Source organism: Moschus berezovskii, chromosome 5 (genome assembly GCF_049115385.1).
Source record: "Moschus berezovskii isolate FMDL1 chromosome 5, NW_MosBer_1.0, whole genome shotgun sequence".
NCBI lineage: Eukaryota > Metazoa > Chordata > Mammalia > Artiodactyla > Moschidae > Moschus > Moschus berezovskii.
The window spans coordinates 31,505,410-31,521,573 of NC_142464.1; the positions used below are offsets into that span (position 1 = coordinate 31,505,410).

The 16,164-nt window shown below is 38.1% G+C and overlaps 1 protein-coding gene across 5 annotated transcripts in view; it reads left to right on the forward strand.

Annotated features, from left to right (window-relative positions):
* Nucleotides 1-16,164, forward strand: part of EMCN (endomucin) — a 139,198-nt gene that overhangs the window by 40,304 nt on the left and 82,730 nt on the right. For 4 of the 5 annotated variants that reach the window (XM_055434218.2, XM_055434219.2, XM_055434217.2 and 1 more), the window contains exon 2: nucleotides 12,410-12,529. In XM_055434218.2, coding sequence (XP_055290193.2) covers nucleotides 12,410-12,529 — 120 coding nt within the window. The remainder of the gene's footprint in view (nucleotides 1-12,409; nucleotides 12,530-16,164) is intronic. The other variant, XM_055434216.2, reaches the window with a different exon arrangement.

Consider the following 16,164-nt stretch of genomic DNA (forward strand, 5'->3'; position numbering starts at 1 on the left):
TTTAAATCTTCTCTTTAAATATGGATGTCCTGATTTCTTCCATTGTCAGCAAAGCAGATACTTCCCAACCAAGCTTTGAAAACATATTCTGTAAACGTGTCTGTTGCCCACTATTAAATAACAAAAATCTGTTGCAGTGTTCAGTGTAAGCTCTCTCTCTTTCCAAAGGCTGCATCTGTCCCACAACATGCAGAGTTATTTTTAAATGTGTTAGATTTAATTAGCCCACCACAAGGGACTCCTTTGATGGCATCCTGAAGAAGTGTTCAAAATATTTTTAATTTGGAAAATATACCATATAAAACCTAGAAAGCTAGTCTCCAAAACAAGAAAGTAAACACCATGACTTCTTCTCTGTTCTTATATAAATATATAGTGGGCATCTACTGGGCATGCGGTTCCATCTGAGCAAACTGAGCAGTTTTTCCATCTCCAGTGTGGAGAACTGTGGAGAAACAGATTCACAGAAGGAAAGATATGCTTTTATTCTAGCACTTGGAACTGGTACATACTGGAAACAAAGGGCTGTAAATCCCTTGCTCTGTTAAGTCTTTGCTTACTTGTTTCTGATTAAAAGTATGTCATGAGTGTTTCAAGACTGTCCTTCATTATTTTCAGGGAATGAAAAGGCAAGGTATCAAATTCTGACTCAGCTTGTAATGCTATATAAAGCCATTAGTCAAAGGAACAAGATTATACTGTTATTGACACACCATGATCCACAAAGTAGTGGTCCTCCAATGTTTTAAAAATAAATCCTTCATTTACATGAAAATTGTGAACTACCTTCCCAATAAGATAATAAATGGCACCCACTAGTTGAGAAAACAGAATGCTGCTAAATATTAGCATGCATGTGTCTGACTCTTTGCAACCCTATATATGTATGCTAAGTTTGCAACCACAAACATGACATTGCAGTTCTAAGACTAGCCAATGTAGAGGAAAAGAACATGAAAGATGGGATTAGAATATCTGAATATAAACTAGGCTCTAACACCTTCTACTCTGAGTCTTTACAAGTCCCAATCAGACCTTGATTTCTTCATCTATAAAGTGGAGATAATAGTAGTGTCTGTTCTACTGTTCTATGAAATTGTTAAAATCAAGTGATATGAAAGCAATTATTATTACACATGCTTAATTCTTGGAATGTCTATTATTTAAAGTTGTTTATCTAGTCAAATCATTCTTTTTAGGGCAAGAAAAGGTTGTCTTTGATTTTTGAGAAGATAGGAATAAACTTTGTCCTCTTATTTTATTTATTTTACCCCTTAATAACTGAAATTACCATCTCTCAACAGATACAAATTAAAAAGCATTTCAAATCAGCTAGAGAGTTTTTCTTTACATTTAAAGAAGACAAAAGTAAGAGTTAATGAAATAATAAACAATCTCAAATTCAGGCAAATATAATTTTCTAGCTTCAAATACAATACTGTAGACTTTTTACAAACTCAGCTGTCACAAATCGAAAGTAGACGTGAACACACACACACAGACCTACACATATACACTGTTGAGAAGGAGTTGTGTAGCTTATTGTATATGAGCTCTGTTCATTCATGTTGGTATTAGTTTTATCTATGTAAAATATTTCATCATTTGCTCTTCTATGTTAAAAAAGAACATTCCAACACAAAGTAATCCAAATATCTATTTCAAATTTTGTCTTTCACATTTTCTCTATTTCCAGGTAGACTAACACCTTAAGGGAAATATATTTTGACCAGGTAACATTCTCAGATTGCATATAGAGGTAGTCATTTTGTCCCTTGTAATACAGAATTCCTTTGGGGACTTAGATTTCTCCCAGGTGATGAGTTAATAACTCCATGAAGCCTTTGTATATAACTGCTGAAGTACAAGCCTCCTTCTTGGTATGTAGAAATGCAACTTATATTATATTATTTGCCATAATGGATATTTGCATTGTAATTTAATCTTAGAAGTAATATAATTTTGTAGCTGAAGAAACTCTATTCAACAGACACTTTTCAGAGAGGAAACCAAGGTCCAAAGCAGTGAAGTGGCTCACGCAGTTACATCGTTAGCTGATGTCACAACTGCAGAGTCTCTGTGTCCTTCTACTTTCCATGGTGTCATTTCTTGTAAGTCACTCTTCTAAACTGATGTCACCTGCTGGAGGAGAGTGTCTAGTGAGACCTTCCCTGTTCCTGAGGAAATGCCAGGAGAGCCTGTATCAAAGACCCAGGATTTCAAGTGGTGACAGTGTAAGCTCAGAGGAAAGCTGGGGGCACCATTAGAGACAGAGAGAGAGTAGGACCTTGCTCTCCATCATGACTGCTGCCCTTGAGTGGAGCCCAGAGCGGGGACAGAGCAGCACTGTTCCTCCCAGGACTGAGGGGGTCTGTGGATTTTCCCCTTTCCCTAGACAAGCCCAAGAGACTTGCTTGTAAAGTTTGCTGGAGGTGACCAGAACCTGTGTGTGAAACCTAAGCATCGGGTTTCCCCGGAAGATTTCAGAAGCACAGAATCACAGTTCTTCTCTGGAGTCAGAGCACAGCACGGCAGGAGGGGTCTCGGGATGGTTGTCTGAGAGCCCAGGAATATGGCCAGGTCACCACTTTCCCTGAATACTCCCATTCTTATAAACATTAAAATATAACCTTTGCCTTTTTATACCTCAAAGAGCTGACACATCTCAAACCTGGTACAGCATATAAAAGGTCCCCTTATAATAGAGTCCACAATTATGGAGGCTGATCTTTAAAGAATCACAGTTGTTTTGTGAAGGAAAAATACCTGCAAACTCCCATAATTTCAAACCTGACACCTGGATGAATGGAGAAAATTTGCCTTGGGAGCCTCCATTCGTTTGTCAGCCAAAGCACCTTGGATCCACAGGTCCGTTTTGCAGATATTATTGTTTTCTGTTTGAGAAACTCACCAGTGCAATGCTGCCTTCCTGTCCTCCCCAGAGGGGCCAGGTGGCTGAGACACCTGTCCATGCCGGAACCTGCCAGGGCTGGCTCTCCCTCCCTACCTCACAGATGGCTGGCCACCTGAGGAGATTCCTCTGTGGGGCAGAGCTCTCTCCCACTTATCTGCATGTTTTCTTCCTGTCAGAGATGAGATTTTCTTCTTTGCCCCCAAATTCATTCCACCTACGAAAGATAAGCATATTCAAACCTTTTGTGTTTGCTATAGCAGTTAGCCTTAATAGAAAAAATACTTTAAACTTCAAATCCTTTTTTTTAAAGAGTTCCCACTAGTTCTAATGCTTTCATTTAAAATGAAATTTCCCTGTTCTCCTCTCCCAAAAGATTCTACTTTTAAGTGTGTAATATCCTCAATCCCCATTTCAGGCCTTATATTGTATAGTCTCGTTTTTACTTGGCACTATTGACTTTCCCTTTCTTTTTGAATATCCTAACTTCTTTTTCTGCCATGAAACAATTTTTTTTCTTTCCTTCTCATGCAAAATTATCTGATTCCTTTTGAAATCTGTTCCACCAGGAGACGGATTCCATTGATCCCAGATGCATAAAGACATAACCTTACTTTGATTTCACTGAACTGGCATACAACCAACTAAACACAGTATTAATTATATAGCACCACTAAAAAATAATTTTATTGATTTATTTTTGGCTGTGCTGGGCCTTCATTGCTGTGCGGGCTTTTCTCTAGCTGTGGAGAACAGGGGCTCCTCTTTTGTTGCAGAACACAGGAACTAGGGCACACAGGCTTCAGTAGTTGTGACTCCCAGGCTCTAGAGCACAGGCTCAGTCGTTGCGGCACATGGGTTTAGCTACTCCATGGCATGTGGGATCTTCCTGGACAAGGGATTGAACCTGTGTTTCCTGCATTGGCAGGTGGATTCTTTACCACTGAGTCACCTGGGAAGCTCCAGCAACATTTTTATACAGCACCTTGACATAACCTTACAGTTGTTTCATATATGGGTAGCTTGGCTATCAAAATAAAGTCTAAATTCTTCTAGGAAAAACATATTTTTAATTTTGCTTAGCTTCTATTAAAATAGACAAATGTTTGTTGAGGTAAAAGTCTCTTTGGCTAGTAGCTTACTTATGCACTTCATGTAGAAAATCTTGAAATTATCAGACCAATGCAGATAGAAGAAATCATCATGAATACATCATCATGTAATAATTGTTTTCTTTAAATTAAGGGAAAAAATTAACTGTATTTCATTTGGTTGGAAGTAAGCCAAAGTGATCTTTGCTGTGTCAAAGGGCAATGTGTTGATATGACACTGATAATTAAAGGAATCAGTCCCTTATCTTTCATGACGGTTCTGTTTTGATGGGAATATAGAAAGTGGTATCATATTTCATGTATTTATTGTTGTTATATTAATATACAAATATATTTTACTTATCCATGTATAAATTTGTAGTATACTATATTATATACTTAATATTTTAACATATTTTCATTTGTGAGAGAAAATTTAAATTTTCCACTTAAACTTTGTTAATTCTTTGTTAACTTCTTTTCAGACAAAGAAGATATAGGGTACAATATGGAGCAAAAATTATGCTAGCCATTACTGACAAAGTACTGTGAAAAAGGACCTTCTCACTATTTATAACATCCAGAGTTATGCATTGCCACCACATATAAATATAAGAAGTGGATCTGTATTCATTATAAGCTGTAGTACATAGTGGAGAAACAACTACAAATGATAAATGAAAATTGACAATCACTTTATTTCAATATATAATCTGCAAAAGTTTCCAAAAGTCTAAGGGATGGTATTTATAGGAAGTGGCATTGCATGAAGACAATATGAAATAGTAGAAACAATACATTCTAAGTTTTTGAAATATAAAATTATCTATTTTACCTTCAGTTCCATAAAGCAATTAATCTAGTTTATGAAGTTATTACCTAATAATGGTACTTTGAAGGTTTATAAAGAAACCATTCTCTTTCTTTAAAGAACTTAAAACCTTCTGAAGTTGTCTTTATGGTTAAAACTGGCTAAAAAAATGTTTTCTCAGATAGTTCAAAGGAAAACTTCAGCAGTGTCTGCCACAAGTACATTCCACATACACAAATAGTAGAATTAGAGAAGAAATTTAACTAACTGGGGCCATGATCTTTGAAACTCCCTTAAACTCATACATTTTCTAAGCTATAAAATGTATGGATTCTATTACATTAGGATATTTTTGAAAAGTTCTTTCCAGGTTTCCAGTTCTAGAATTTTAAGTTACTGTTATTCAGTGTTTGCGTTGATCTAGAAGAAGCGAGATCAATCTTCTTTAGTAGTGGATTTTCAGTGGACTTTAGACACAGACTTAGTAGGGGTTAAGGTAGATTTGGAAATAGTTTTGAAACAGAACAGAACCCTATGGTCCTTACTCCTTCACTCCCAAGCCCTCACCTACCTTTTGTCTGTAGAAAAACGTTAGCCAAACAATAAGTTTAATCAGAGAAGTGAGAACGTGAAGAAACAAAGGAAAACAGTCCAATAAAACTAAATAATGATAGTTTAGTCATTAAGCGTAGTTAAGGACCTCTAGTTCCTCCTCAAGGGCCATAGATAGTATTCTGAGCTCATATCCTGTGAGCTGTCTTATAAATACTGAAACCCCCACCAGGTAGAAGAAGTTAATTACATTATGACCATACTGAAGCCATGACATAAGGTGCCACACTCTTGAGAACTGGCCTCAAAGAAATGACAACAAACCAACCCTGGAACTGAAGTTTAACTGTACTTAAAGCAGTCAAGATGACACTGGTCAGACCATTGATGACTAATTTCAAGATGACTGTCAGAGTCAACCGTGCTGTCTCTGCATGGAACACCTTTCTTCAGTTTATAAAAGCGCTTGCCCATTGATTGTCAGTGTGCAGGGACGTGGGTGGTGGGGAATCAACCTTTGGACAGGAATCCACCTTCCCCTCACTGTGGGTTGCCAGCATCCGATATAAAACAAACTTTCCACCACCTTGCTTTTTTATTGGCTTTTGAGCGGCAAGCAGCTGGACCCCCTTACTTTTGGTTACAGTTGCTCATTATGAGGATGGACGAAATTCTAACTCTCAGAGATTATTTGTGAGTTACCTATAAATGTAATTACAAAACATGTTAAGAAGATTGGAGTCAATGACTTGATCATTTGAAAACAGGAGAGAATATGATACCTGGTTTCTAGCCATAAACTGAGTTCTCAAAGTTCTTATTTCGTAATTAAAACAGTGATTGTCATTAAAATCCCAGTAAGGCTTCATTCTTTCATAATGTAGGAAGCTGGTGCTTTGCATCCCTTGTGCTCTCTCAGTGTAAGCGTATTGGTTTAGGGTGGAATGGGGATGAGGAACCATCTGTTTCTCTCAAGAGCAGCACTCTCTGGTTTGGCACAAGCAAAGCCATGAAACACAGGTCTCCTTGTTAAACCTATCTTTAAACATTTTGGAGGTAAAGAGAGAAAAAATGTTACCTCACCATGTCCTGTGACGAGAAAATACTTCAGAATAAACCATTTCCCTCAATAGTTTATTATGAGATCAAATCAGACCTAGAATAAATTTACAGATAATAGAGTAAAAGCATAATTGATAGTTAGTCATACCCTGGTCAATAAAACTTTAATGGTAGTGTGTGTCAGTCCTTCAGTTTTGTCCAGTTCTTTGTGACCCCATTTACTGCAGCTCACCAGGCTCCTCCGTCAATGGGATTCTCCAGGCAAGAATACTGGAGTGGGCTGCCATTTCCTTCTCCATTAATGGTGATAGTTAGAATATATCTTTTCCATCATATCAGGAGAGAAAATTTCTATTTGTGATTTTTTTAAAACTCAGTAGATCTCTTATTTTTATTTTTCAATTTTAAACACCTTTAAAAGATTAGAAATATCCTTTGAAGCTTTCAGTCTAAAATGGAAGCATCTTATATGTTTGTTTCTTTATATGTACATGATAGTATGAATGCTTGTTATTAAAAAGAAAAAGTGAGATATTTTGTCTGTTTGTTCATCCCAAGCACATAGTATCAAAACATCAATGTGTCTAATCACTTCCACACTTTTAGTATGACACCTTGTCAGAGGCAGAAAGCAGGTGGGGGGGAGTGTGTCTTGACATGAATCCACCATGCCGTGGCCAGATGTGTGATGGTTGAGTATCTTCTCTGGAGTCAAGGGTGTCTATACTGAAATTCCAACTGTCCTACTTCCCAGTGTACAATATGGGCAAGCTGCTTACCATGTTTGAGCTTCAGTGTCCTCACCTATAAGATGGTGATCATAAGAGTATGAGCATTGTAGGGTCTTTGTTAGGATTAAATGAGATAATCCACAGAAAGTACTCACATGCTACCTGGAACATAGTGATGCTCCATATTTATATGGGTTATTTGTCAATCCTTGCCAAAAGAAGAAATGCTGTCTATTGAACAATCTGAAGAACTAGTAATGGAGACAGTAATGAGTGCTGGGAAATCAGTGGCCAAATGTGTAGAAGGAAGAAGATTAGGACAAGCCTTACATTATATCTCAGTCTTCATAACTGAACAGTGAAAAAGAGGAAAACAATAGAATGGGAAAGGTTAGAGATCTCTTCAAGAAAAATGAAGATCCCAAGGGAACATTTCATGCAAGAATGGGCATAATAAAGGACAGAAACTGTAAGGACTTGACAGAAGCAGAAGAAATTAAGAAGAGGTAGCAAGGATACAAAAGAACTATACAGAAGAGGTTTTAATGACCCAGATAACCATGAAGGTGTAGTCACTCTTCTAGAACTGGACAAATGGAATGTGATGTCAAGTAGGCCTCATGAAGCATTACTATGAACAAAGCTAGTGTAGGTGACAGAATTCCTGGTGAGCTATTTAAAATCCTAAAAGATGACGCTGTTAGAGCGGTGCACTCAATATGTCAGCAAATTTGGAAAACTCATCAGTGACTACCCTAAAGTCTTTGACTATGAGGATCACAACAGACTGTAGAAAATTCTTTAAGAGGTGGGAATACCAGACCACCTTACCTGTCTCCTGAGAAACCCATATGTGGGTCAAGAAACAACAGTTGGAACCAGACATGGAAAAAAAGACTACTAGCTCCAAATTGGTGGAGAAGGCAATGGCACCCCACTCCAGAACTCTTGCCTGGAAAATCCCATGGATGGAGAAGCCTGGTGGGCTGCAGTCCATGGGGTCGTTAAGAGTCGGGCACGACTGAGCAACTTAACTTTCACTTGTCACTTTCATGCACTGGAGAAGGAAATGGCAACCCACTCCAGTATTCTTGCCTAGAGAATCCCAGGGACAGGGGAGACTGGTGGGCTGCCGTCTATGGGGTCGCACAGAGTCGGACATGACTGAAGCAACTTAGCAGCAGCAGCTCCAAATTGGGAAAGGAGTACATCAAGGCTGTATATTGTCGATCTGCTTTTTTAATTTTTATGCAGAGTACATCTGCAGAATATCAGCTGAATGAGTCACAAGTTGGAATCAAGACTGCCGGGAGAAATTTCCACAACCTCAGATGTGCAGTTGACACCACCCTAATGACAGAAACTAAAGAGGAACTAAGGAGTCTCTTGATGAAGATGAAAGAGGAGAGTAAAAAAGCTGGCTTGAATCTCACCATTCAAAATGCTAAGATCGTGGCATCCAGTCCCATTACTTCATGGCAAATAGAAGGAGAAAAAGTGGAAGCAGTGATAGATTTTATTTTCTTGGGGTCCAAAATCACTGCAGATAGTGATTGCAGCCATATAATTAAAAGACACTTGCTCCTTGGAAGGAAAGCTATGACAAAACTAGACAACGTATTAAAGAGCAGAGATAACATTTTGCCAACAAACATCCATATAGTCAAAACTACGGTTTTTCCAGTAATCACATACAGGTGTGAGAGTTAGACCATAAAGAAAGCTGAGGGTGGAAGAATTGATGCTTCTGAAGTGTAGAGCTGGAGAAGATTTTTGAGAGGAGATCAAACCAGTCAATCCTAAAGGAAATCAACCCTGAATATTCATTGAAAGAACTGATGATGAAGCTCCAGTACTTTGGTCACATGATGTGCAGAGCTGACTCATTGGAAAACACCCTGATTCTGGGAAAGACTGAGAGCAGGAAGAGAAGGGGGCAGCAGATGGTGAGATGGTTAGATAGCATCACTGACTCAATGGACATGAATTTGAGCAAATTCCAGGGGATAGTGGAGGACAGAGGACCCTAGCATGCAGCAGTCCATGGGTTCACAAAGAGTCACTTAGTGACTTAACAGCAATAAATATCTTAATCTTACTATGTTAATTATGTGGTAGAAATTTGTGGCTAGAAATTTGCCTAGTAGTTGGCCTCACACTATACATGTGAACTTTCTGATTTCACCTGACGACTTCAAGAGGGCCAACGACACTGGTAAACATAAAAATGGGAGCTTTTAGTTCAAGTTCAACTAGTGGCTTCTCATTCTCTGCCCTCCGCATTCCCCAATCATGTTTTCTACAGTGGAATTTCCTTTTGGTCTCTTCCCATTGCTCCAAACAGACTTGTAGGTAAAGTCCCATGTCTCTGGGTTGGTATTCAAAGTGCTTTATAATCTGGTCCAGAATTTTACCAGATGCATCCACCATGTCTTCCCATAGCAATAGCAGTTCAGCCAAACAGAGTTCTTTGCCATGCCCTCAAATCCCTCTCATTCCCCCATTTCACACCTTCCCGCATGTTCTTTCCTCTTTCTGTGTGAGCATGTTACTCACTCTTCAAACTCCAGTCCCTGTCAACTCTCTCATGAAGTATTGCTTACTCATGCCAGAAGAGTGGTCATCTTTTATAAATTCTTGCCTCAATTTTTTCTTGTCCCACAGTTTTCAAATTTTTAACTGGAATCCCTGTAAGAAATACATTTTCATTGGCACACATTTCATTCATACATACACACCACACACACACTCTCTCTCTCTCTCTCCTAAACAAAAGCTTCATGAAACAATACTTACTCTCATTATTTACAAAACTACTCTAATGTTGTCTCTTTTCTCCTTCATTTGGGGAAGAAGATCTAACTGCAATGCATTAAATAGATTTAAATTTCTCTTTAATTGTTTAATAACCCAAAGTTTGAGAAACACTGTTATACACATTTCAAACAGAGTATTTTTTGTTATTTGTTGTGTACAGACTTATTCCCTACCATATTAAAGCTCCTTAAGTGTGATACTGTTTGGTACAACATAAAGTCTTTCACTGTATTTAACTATGCTTTTCATATTGGCTACCAGTAAGTGTGCAGAAGCAAAAAGGAAAGAAGGAAAGAATGAAGTAGGAAGGGAGAAAAGAAATATGAAAATTATCTCTGGAGTTGTGGGTTGAAAGATAGAAATCATTCAAGCTATTTACAGATGAAATTCCCATCCAAGTAGTATATGCTTCTTTGAATAACTTCTTCTTCAATCTCAATTTAAACTTAGAAATTAGTATTATATAATGGACTCTAGGACAAAAACAAAATGACTAATTAATAGAGCAAAGGTAACTTCATATGTGCCGTGTTCCTTTTATCTGCTAGATATTGCAAGGCAGGAGGGGAGGGTAGTAAGACCAAGGGTGTGAATGTATCTCCAGAGGTGAAAAAAGCTTTGATTTTGTTTCAGTAAAGCCTGTGAAAAGGCAATGTTGTTGTTTCTGTGTGTACAGTACATATCAGTATATGCTGAACATGTCAAACAATTTCTGTGAGCTCTTTGTAAACAAAGTCAGAGCTAGGCACTAACACTCCCAAGCCCCTCAAATCTATAAAACGAAACAGGAAGAACACTCTTATCTCATGACATCTCAAATATTGCTTTTCACTGACTTTCAAGATTATTGTTTTTTCCTCAAATTCAAAGAGGAAAATTTTGGACCAAATTTAAATTTGACAAGTTATACGAATGACAAACATTTACTGTAATGACATACCCAATTTGGCTGGAGTTTGAACATAAGTTTTTTTTCTTCAGAGTCTACCCTCTTATCAACATGTATTTCTCTGACTCTATATACAACTGACCTTTGAATAACTTGTGTTTGATCTACTTGGATCCACTTATATGATTGTATGTTTGTGTGTATGTGTGCTTACTCATGTCCAACTCTTTGCAACCCCATGGGCTGTACTGCCACCAGGCTCCTCTGTCCATGGGATTTTCCAGGCAAGAATACTGGAGTAGGTTGCCATTTCCCTCTTCAGGGGATCTTCCTGACCCAGGGATCAAACTTGCACCTCTTGTGTCTCCTTCATTGGCAGGAAGACTATTTACCACTGCACCACCTGGGAAACCCCATATCCTTGTATAAATGTTAAAAAATCACAATAATATTATGTGAAACAAATCTTTCCATACATCACTGAGAAGTCCGACATGCTTCACTTTAAAAACTAATATTGCAATGGAAGTTTTAAGAGTTATTGTAAGACAGTGACTTTCTGTTGCCAAAAATAATTATTATGAATAAATATATAATATATATAACATTGTATTATCTTCACTTCTGTGCTTTTGATTATTGCAATGGAGAGAAATAAATCATTTTAAAAGGCAGATTTATGGTGGCTCATCACCAAGAATTTAGACTTGCAGCAATTGTTGAATTTTTTAATCTATAGTCTACTAATATATTCCAAAGAGACAATAAATTTACATATATATTAGACACACACACATATATCTATATCTATCAATCTATCTATGTCTATATATGTATATACAGAGAGAGAGAGAAAGGGGAGAGGAGAGAAAGGAGAATGCTATGTCCCAGGTAGAAATGTCCCAGGTACTGAGATTTTAGTATTTAGTAACTTTGGCTACCTCATGCGAAGAGTTGACTCATTGGAAAAGACCCTGATGCTGGCTGGGAGGGATTGGGGGCAGAAGGAGAAGGGGGCGACAGAGGATGAGATGGCTGGATGACCTCACTGACTCGATGGACATGAGTTTGGGTGAACTCTGGGAGTTGGTGATGGACAGGGAGGCCTGGTGTGCTGTGATTCATGGGGTCGCAAAGAGTCAGACACGACTGAGTGACTGAACGGAACTGAACAATAACTTGCTATAAAAACACTTGGTGAACACTGCCCAGAGAGTATTTGTTTAATTATTTCACCTGACAATGTTACTTTAGTTGGCTTAATTGACAAACTTACACATGTATTCCTCACTAGTTTTGTAAGATATTATTTTCTTTCAGAATCACAGACTGCTCCTGCAACCATCTTAAAAATTCATGCCATTGGTGAGAAGCTGATGGAGTTAATGAATGAATACTGAACTCAAGGTTGAATTCTTTTACAATTAGAAAATTAATTCCAAAACCATACATAGAGTTTATTTTGTTTAAATATACTAGAATGTTTATCGGCAAAATAAATGTAACTTTTAATGAAACTGCCTTAACGTAGTTTATTTTTTTCAGAAGTCTCAACTACAACCACTCTACTATCAACAACTTCTAAAATAAATACAATTTCACCAACAATAAATACAAGAACATCATCAAATGCTGAGAAATCAACAGGTGAAATATCCATTGAAGGTAGGATTAATTTTTCATGAAATTTACTCTAACTTTAACAATAAAATTATCACCCATATAATTTAATCATAGGAAAATGATTTGGAAATCTTGTATCTTTGGTATGAAAATCTTGGTTATTTCCCTATTTTGAAATGTATGTGTTATTTTGGGTTGAATACAGAGCCACGAGATCATAGTGGATTTCTTTTTTTGGATCACTTCTTGTTTGAGAATGATCTTATTGTGAGGTTTATGGGGGAGCTTGGTGGGCTGCCATCAGTGGGGTCGCACAGAGTCAGACACGACTGAAGTGACTTAGCAGCAGCAGCATGCATACAAAGTTTATTTTTAGAGAAGAAAAATTATCATTTCTCAGTCACAAAAATATCTTTCTAACTATTCCAGTTCCCCACTTAAGCAGCACAGCTAACATGGTGGAGCTGTATTAAAAATAGTCTGATTTTGCTAGTTACATTGGGATGATAATAGATATAATCAGTAAATTTCAGTAGCAGTGTCATCACTATGGTTACTGGGCTGAGTGACACCTGTATCATGTTTCATGGCTCTTGGTATTAAAGAGAATTACCTTATCATCCATGAAAAATACAATGAGCCATTAGGATCATTCAGTTAAAAACTCAAGAGATCATTAACCCAGCACATAATGAATTGACCATCCTGAAAAAATCATAAAGTGAGGCATACCATTCAGGTCCAGTAATCAGTGGAGCAGGGGAAATAGAAATGTTTATTGATTACCTATGGGCAGAAATATAGCTAGCATGCTAATGTCACAGAAGGACCTAAAAATCATGTAATCGAATAAACTGAAATCTCCACTGCTGTCTTTCTTGCCCTCCTATTCCTCATTTAACCTCCATTCTAAGACATACGGAAGATTGATAAGGGCTAGTTCACTGGACTTGAATGTGATGGTGATACTCAAGAGAAAAGAGGTATTATGAATACAGTTCATTGTTTCCAAACTGTCTGGTTCTAATGTGAAACCAAACCAACCCTTAGAACTACTTTACCAAACTAAGAGACAGTATTACATTACATATTAAGGGTATCACAGGGGATTTATTCTCAAAATGTGGTACAATCTGCATTACCAACTAAGGGAAACTCCAAATGACAGTCGGGGAGCCAGGGACCATGAGACCTTCAACCAACACTCCACAGGCTGAATTATTTCATTTTTTATTTTAATTTTTACAAAGCATCTCTCTCTCTCTCCATATATATATCAGTTCAGTTCAGTTCAGTCGCTCAGTCGTGTCCAACTTTTTGCGACCCCATGAATCACAGCATGCCAGGCCTCCCTGTCCATCACCAACTCCCAGAGTTCACTCAAACTCATGTCCATCGAGTTGGTGATGCCATCCAGCCATCTCATTCTCTGTGGTCCCCGTTTCCTCCCGCCCCCAATCCCTCCCAGCATCAGAGTCTTTTCCAGTGAGTCAACTCTTCGCATGAGGTGGCCAAAGTATTGCAGTTTCAGTTTTAGCATCAGTCCTTCCAATGAACACCCAGGATTGATCTCCTCTAGAATGGACTGGATGGATCTCCTTGCAGTCCAAGGGACTCTCAAGAGTCTTCTCCAGCACCACAGTTCAAAAGCATCAATTCTTTGGTGATCAGCTTTCTTCACAGTCCAACTCTCACATCCATACATGACCATGGGAAAAACCATAGCCTTGACTAGACGGACCTTGGTTGGCAAAGTAATGTCTCTGCTTTTTAATATATAGATGTGTATATTTTTATATAAAGATATATATATACATAAAATCCCTATCTCTATCTCCCTTCAATCTCTCTGAGTTGCCAAATGAGTGCTGGTTTAAAATTGTTTGATTTTAATAAAACTTATTACTTTTGCAAGCAATAGTGTGAAAACGTTAGTCACTCAGTCATATCCTACTCTTTGCAATGCCATGGACTGTACCCTGCCAGGTTCCTCTGTCCATGGAATTCTCCAGGCTAGAATACTGGAGTGGGTAGTCATTCCCTTTTCCAGGGGATCTTCCTGACCCAGGATTCAAACCTGCATCTCTCACATTGCAGACAGATTCTTTACCATCTGAGTCACCAGGAAAGACATTGTAATCAATAATATGCCCCAAAAGAACCAGAAAATAGAGAAGGTAAGTGCGGATGTTGCACGAAGCCCCCAAAAGTTAAAGTTCCACAGTTTTTCTGTTAACTACTTGGAACTTATGCTTCTTCTAAGTGGGAAGATCCCTAGCATGTCTACAATGGTCTAGGATGAATAGCACTGTCTGAATAATAATACAAGTCCTGACCACTATGGTAAGTGATCACGATAGGGTGGAGGTGGAGGTTTCACTGAAAGAATCCAGAGTTGTTTTCACTTGAAAGAGAAACTCTATACCTACTCATGTGAAACATAATGGGGGAGACCTTTACATCAACTTTACCTTTGGTGGCTCCTGTCGAGGGACACTTGATAGAACAGTTGAAATCATGTGTACACACACACACAAACACACATTTCTCCTAATTCCTTTTGAGGGACATTTTTACTGCTTTAAATTACCCATGTAATAAAAACTAAACTAATCTGTCTGTGTTTTTCAATAGTTGTCCAAGTAAGTTTTAAATTATTCACATTCAATTATAAAAATGGTAATAGAACAGAATAGTTTTTCTTTTTTTTAATTTTTATTATAAAGGTATCCATGCTGCTACTGCTAAGTCGCTTCAGTCATGTCCGACTCTGTGCGACCCCATAGACGGCAGCCCACCAGGCTCCCCCGTCCCTGGGATTCTCCAGGCAAGCACACTGGAGTGGGTTGCCATTTCCTTCTTCAATGAGTGAAAGTGAAAAGTGAAAGTGAAGTAGTTCAGTCGCGTCGGACTAGTAGCGACCCCATGGACTGTAGCCCACCAGGCTACTCAGTACATGGGATTTTCTAGGCAAGAGTACTGGAGTGGCTTGCCATTGCCTTCTCCAAAAGGTACCCATATGTACCCACAAATAAAGAATACTGTAGTTCATCTCTCAGAATCAATAATCATCAAGTTTTTACCCCATTTGTTTCATTTTTCTTTTTCTTTCTCCTTCTTTCCATCCTTCCGCCATCCCTTCTTTCCCTCTTTCCTGCTTTGTACCTCCCTCTTTTCCTTCCTTCCTGCTTCTTTTCTTCCTTTATTCTCTCTCTCTCTGTATTTTGCTTTTGGATATTTTGAAGGCAATTCAGACTGTATGCCATTTTACCTCTGCACACTAAGAGTGCATCACAAAAAATAAGAACATTTATTACAAAGCTACAGTGTCATTATCAAATTTCCCAAATTAATAGTAATTAATTAGTATCACTTAAAATCCATTTCAAAGGGCTTTAAAGGTTAAAATCTAGTAACTGTGAATAGAACAGTGGGAGAAAGAAGGAAATGAGTACCTTCTGGGGTCTCTGAAGAAACCAGCTGAAAGAATGATGGTAGAGAAGAGATGAAAAAGGAAAGAGATTCTGCTGTCCCCAAACTACTGGGATCCAGGATGAGAAACAGAAAGTCTGGCCTGATGGAAGAGATGGGTGAAGACATCAGGCAGCTGGGGGTCCACTGCACTTGAAGGAAAATGAGGGAGCAACAGTGGAGAAGAGAAAGGAACTCCTTCTTAT